Genomic DNA, 6246 nt, shown 5'->3' with positions numbered 1-6246 from the left:
TAAACATGATGACTGAATTGAGATAAGTCCTATTAAGGAAATAAAGTGTGACCGAGTGACAGGTGCCCTGGGGGCAGAAGCCTGGTGGGCCTTTCTGAGGAAATCGTGTCTAAGCTGAGTCCTTGGGGAAGATAAAGAGTCAACCACGTGAACAAACAGCAAAAAAGGGTTCCAGGCAGCAAGTCCCTAAGTCTTGGGGCAGAATTGAGTTTGGCATGTTTGGGGAACAGCTAGAAGGAGGCCAGTGACTGTCATGAGTCGGGGGAGAGTGTGCGTGTTGAAGTAGGAGTGAGAGGCCAGACCAGGGCCACGACCTCGAAGTCCTTGGGGAGTTTGGATTTTATTCTATGCCACTGGAGGGTGTAAGCAAGGGAGGGGGGTGACCCTGACATGTGGTTGCTGAGTACAGAATGAATGAATGACAGGGAGTACAGAGGAGAAACAGCAGGTGTTTAGGCAGCAGGCTGTGACTGTAGGCAAGGTGAGTGGGGATGGTGTGGTAGACGAGGCTGTATTTTTGTCTTTAAATTTGTGTGTGTGTGTATCTGAAGAAACAAGTGAACCCATCTACTCCAAAATGTTAACAGAGCTTATTTCAGCAGTGGAATTTTGATTGATATATGTATATATTTTCATATATATTTAATATATTTTAATATATCCATATGTTTCTTGGCATTTTTTATAAAAAGTTTTCTTTTTATATAAGAATAAAAGGCAGAGTTTTAAAAATGAAAAAAGGTTACCGTATCTTTAAGAAAAAATAATTTTATCTTTTAAAGTTCTATTCCATTGGAAAAACTAAGGCACCTATTTCATAATTAGTTCTTACATTTTATTTCTTAATTTAAGTCAGCATTTCATTCAAAAATGAACATTTTCCCTTTGGTAAAAACCAACACGCACCTATCGCGACTGCAGCGCTCCAACCCTGTCCCATCACCCTGCTTGGGAAGGAGCTCGGGACGAACATGGGAACTCTGTACCACGATGGGAGAGAGGATTGCCCCGCATTTTCCAGGCTGGCATGTTAGCAGACTTACTTTTTGGACTGTTTAAGAACAACTGCCATAAAATGAATTTATTTCCTTTTCATAAAGTCCATCAAAGCACCAGGGGTAGGAAGTCTTCTACGGAAATGCAAAATACAGAGCTAACCACCAACCGCGATGCACAGGAAACGAAGCCGTGTGTTCCGGCTGTGAGTCTCCACAGAGGTAGACACGCCTGTGCCTCCATCATTATTTATTATCTGGGTCTCTAGTTGCTTTATTACCACAAGAGAGAAAAAAGATCCATGCGACTCAACTTGCACTGGCTTCAGAGACAGCCACATATACTTTAATATATTTCTTGGCTCACTTCGCGAGCAGTGCTATCCACTGCGACCGCAAAGCTAGAGTAGGAAATCTGAGAAAAGAATGAGACTCACAGAGGCCTGAGTAGAAGGCTGAGAGGCCCTCCATCATCCCTGTCTAGAAAGACTAAGATGCTGTCTCTCATCACGCGGGTTGCCGGAACTGCCAGACCTCACCCTTTCCCTTTACTGCCCCTTCCGACCCTCCAGGTATAACCTCCCAAGCCCAACACGAGATGACGCTGCACTTCTCAGAGGATTAATTTTTTAAGTAGGAAGGACATTCATCCATTTTTTTTTTCTCTCCAGTGTGTACGATGTCACGTTTTAAATGTTAAACATTGTCTTATTAATAGGAAAAAGAAATACAATGGGGTTGAACTTGAGACCCAGTAGCAATTCAGTGGTGCAACTTATATCTATTAAAAAAGAGCAGGAGAATAGCTTCAGTGTATCTATTCTGACGATAGGAGAACTGGGCTGGGCTTGATAAAATAAAAACAATCCCTTTAGACCTGAACAAATCTTATAGATCTTTTTACATCTAGCTAATGGCCCACATTTCATAAAGGGTGATGACAATGCTGTCAGTGAAGAGACTGCCCCTCATAAAACTATACTGTCATACACCGATGTTCTTCTTTTTTTCTCTCCAAATGTACTTTATTTTTGTGGAGCACATTTTAATAGTTATAGTAGTATGGTGAATTACAGAAGATTCAGGATAAAGGGTTAAAAAAAGGACAAAGAAAATCTATTCCCTAAAGACTTTCACACACGTTATCTCACAATTGTCACAAATATTCTGAGCATAGCATTGTTATTCCCACTTCGTAGAGATTGACCTGGGGTCTCGCTTAGAATCACATAACTAGTGTGTCACAGGGCTTAGATCTGTGCTCATGCCTCTTAGCTAGGTCATATAATTTGACAGCAGCTCGGAACTAGAACAGGCAAGTAGCTCTTTCCTCTCAACCAAATGTTAGAGCTTGTTAAAGAGATGGTATGAAAATAGGCTGCTTGCTCGATGTACTTTGTACCAACTTTATTTGTGCTATTTTATAATCTTGGTAAAACTAGGAATGTGGAAGCAGCCTTAGGACATAATGAAGAGAGGAAGAAAGGACAATGCCTGTTGCCCAACTGTGTACATGCAACAGTAATGAAGAACACCACCACTTACAATGAGTCAGCACATGAGCTTCCTGGAGCTTCCAGGGGGAAGCAGAAATACAAACCCAGATTGACCCCCAAGATTCTTCAGCAACCTTTTGGTGTTATTTCTTATTCAACCAAACCTAATAGACCACCCCTTCTTGGCCCTTTACAGATGAGAAAACTGAGGCCCAGAGATCAAGTGATCTTCAAGGTCCCAGAGTTAGCTGGGGCAGTGGTGGGACTAGAACCCAGTTTTACAACTCCTAACCCTGTGCTCTTTCCAATACGCTCCCAGCTGATATGTACTGTAGATGCTGGTGCCAGAAATCACAAGGGCAGCTGCCACTGACTGGATGCTTGCTCATGGCCAGAGACAGTGTTAAGTGTTTTACATGAATGATTTCAGTTAATCCTCAGAATTACCGATCTACAAGTTAGCTGAGGAAACAGAGGCTCAGAAAGATCAAGCATAAGACCCTGCCACAGGTAAGCGAGCTGGCATTAAGCCTGGTCTCTTTGAAGCCAAAGCTTCAGGTCTATACCAAATTACCTCTTTTTGCCCTCCAGGTCTGGTGAAAATTACAGTGATTAAATATGAACGGCTGATATATCTGCTTATTGTTACAATTTATTGCATATACTTTAGTGGCTTTAAAGAAAGAGATTTCAACAAGAAGGTGACACAATTAATCTGCCCTTTCCTGCTTCTTTGACGCTAATTCTTAAGAGTTTCTCAGAAGAGTGAAGCCTTACTCAGTCTAAATCTGCTTTTGATATACAAATATGTGTCGAAGGGAAGAAAATACCATTATCCAAGCATAAATAAAATAAACTAGCTTTTAAATAGTGACATTTGGAACATGAAGTGTGTCGGGTGACATTAGGTGTTCGGATGCAGCACCTCTGTTCACGGCCTGTGATGCCTGCCAGGTAGCTGGCGAGGCCAGGCAAGCCCTTGGGCTCGCCCTATTCACTGCTCTCAGCACCCCTTTTCTTAATCTGTTGATGCTAAGAATATAATTCTTAAGAACTTGTAATTGCTAAGAAGAAAGCCTTGAAAACAGATTTCTCATAGTTGCTTGTACCGAAAGAACCAGGATGACATCTTGGGGTACCTGGTATCACCTGGGTATCTTTATCACCTTACATCACTAATAAACAGGTTTCTCAAAGTCATCTGTACTTTAAGAAACTTAGGCTGGTATCCTGGGGTATCTAATATCAATTAACCTCTCCAGGTTATAGTTTTATTAGTAGTAAAATTGGAGGCAATCTGAGGTCCTTTTTACCTCAAAAATTCTATAGTATCACTGCCGACCAGACAAAGGAATTCTAGGATGAATTTTTTTCCATTGCTCTTTTGTTCATCTGCTCCCTTCTTTTCTTTTGCTCCAGCTCCAGCTATCTCCATTCAATCTCAAACACTTTTTTCTTCACAAATACTACCTTACCGGTCTCAGGCTTTTATTAGTAGCAACAGCAAAGCAATTTGTTTCCACTTCAAGGAAATGTGTGATATAATTATGAACGAGAATGCAGTGCAGAGAGCATTAATGTGGAATTAAGACATGTATGATACAGGCTAAAGAGGTACAGAGCACATTTGCAAGATTTAATATTCTTTAGAGACCACAATGGTGATTTTTAGTGAAGGGATTCTCAACAGTTATTAATATAAACTTACAACTAGAATTTCTGGAAACAACTAGATTATGCCACAGTCATAAGAAACCACAGCATGATGACCAATAAATGCTTTGCTTTTGCTGTGTTTTTTATTTTAAGATATAGATGTATGTATTTTAAGTGTCACCAGAGAGATCTTTCTTTCCCTTTCATTTAGAAAGATAATCAGAGAGAAATTCACTCTAAAAGTTTTCTCCATTCTCTCAAATTTTTAACATAAAAACAGTAATTAATCTATACATAGATGAGGTAAGGTCTCCCCCAAACACCACAGTGACAGTAAAAAAATGTTATTTTCTGTTTTACCTGGGAAGAGCAGTGATTTTCCCCCATTTCTCCACACAGAATCTTCTTGGGCCGTTACTCCCTCGGAGAGAAGCAAATCCTTCGTAGGGAATGCTGGATGTGCCTGTAACAAACTAGCAACCCAAAAACAGAAGGAGAAGGTGAAGCCAGAGACCAGCAGCCAGGAAATGCATCGCATTATTCACGTGCAGAGCTCCTGAGGAAGAGCTGGTGGGAAAGTCTGGAAGACGAAACTTTATAGGGATGCAGTAACTGTAACACAAGAATTCTGACAAACAGCCGGAGAAGAATACTAAGACAGAGCAGTGCATTATACAGGGAAAGGTGATGTGCAGGGTTTGTAGCGGACCAGCTCAGAAGCTGCACCCAGGCATACTTCCCATTATAGATGAACAAAGTGGGTGTGTATCGATTAACCTGAGTCTACTTAGCATATTCCCTCATAAACTCAGGGAGAATTAAAAAAATAGAATTTCTGGGCTTGAGGTCCAGACCCTTAATCCAAAGGAGCTAAGACCCAGGCTACTTGTAAGGCTCTGCCTGAGTGTCCGAGAGACTTCTTCATGTCTGATATTTCTTCAGCCGCAACCAACCAGCAATTGCCCTGGATGACTATAAACACCACAGAAAAACAACAAGTTAGTTTTCCCAGTGTTCTTGAATGTCATTGTTTTCTCAAGTTTGTGGAAAGTTAGATGAAGGAAAAGAAAGGGCTCTTTACCAAGGCACTGGGGCCCTTCTTAACGGATTGAAGATCATCTCTTTCTGCTAGAAATGCTGGCCTACACTGTGGGTAACTTGCATGCCTCTTGCTAAAGGGACCAAACTGTCCTGAAGGCAGATGTTGTTACTGGGATTCTTGGACTGGACTTGGCACTTCCTCACAACTCTCGTGAAATGCTTTGACTTGGCTGGTCATGTTCTGCATAGTGATGGAGTCACATAACCGTGCAATCAGGAGAGTCTAGACATGGTGTATCCCAAATTTCCAGATAAACATGGCATATATATATGGAAAATACTTAGCAATTATTAAAAATATACACTTCCAACAATAATTATATTAATACATTAAAAAGATTAATTAATGGCATCCTACCTGTAACAACCTTAGTCGTTGTTCATTGTTGAATCTTTCCACTGCAGCCCAGAACCACCGAATTACAATATGATTGTCATGGTATCCTATCAAACCAATCAAGAAGGCCCATATTACTTTGACTCTTCATCTCAAGCCACTAAGATACATGTCAAAAGATCTCCCAGGCATAAATCATCATCTTGGATTCTATAAAGGTTGTCTGTAATTAAGACTAGGGAATAGCATAGCAAATATGATCATGAGTGTCAAAAGTTAAACAAAAATAAAACTAAATGAAACCAAGATGTGTCTGTTCTCATTTAGAGGTCACTAAATGAAACTAGAAGACAAGAATAACAAATGAGTTACTTTAACCATATCATTTCTGTAAAATATAATTGCTGTTACTGGAAATGCTTAGTTTTTTTGGTACCAATTTTCGAGTATCACTACGCCAAACACGGTACTAAGCTTTGGGGTACAATAGCAAAGAAAACAGACCCTCCCAGGGCTTTTGGTAGAGGAGGCACATTAATCAAATAATTTATACAAACACATACAAAATTGTAAGCTCTTTTAAAAGCTGCATATAAAATATTCATATTTTAAAATAGAATTATTCAATATTTTCACATTGATTTATTAATAAAAAGGAAAA

At 40.1% G+C, this 6246-nt stretch overlaps 1 protein-coding gene across 1 annotated transcript in view; it reads right to left on the bottom strand.

Annotated features, from left to right (window-relative positions):
• The window catches only part of HECW2 (HECT, C2 and WW domain containing E3 ubiquitin protein ligase 2), a 211165-nt gene that overhangs the window by 11964 nt on the left and 192955 nt on the right, over positions 1 to 6246 (bottom strand). The window contains exons 26-27 of the mRNA XM_012641641.1: positions 5607 to 5692; positions 4508 to 4620 (exon numbers count right to left, since the gene is read on the bottom strand). Of these exons, the coding sequence (XP_012497095.1) occupies positions 4508 to 4620; positions 5607 to 5692 (199 nt within the window). The remainder of the gene's footprint in view (positions 1 to 4507; positions 4621 to 5606; positions 5693 to 6246) is intronic.

This window comes from Propithecus coquereli, unplaced genomic scaffold, assembly GCF_000956105.1.
Source record: "Propithecus coquereli isolate 6110/MARCELLA unplaced genomic scaffold, Pcoq_1.0 Scaffold167, whole genome shotgun sequence".
NCBI classification, from domain to species: domain Eukaryota; kingdom Metazoa; phylum Chordata; class Mammalia; order Primates; family Indriidae; genus Propithecus; species Propithecus coquereli.
Note: the sequence above shows the minus strand (reverse complement) of the source record. Positions and strands in the feature narration are given on the sequence as shown.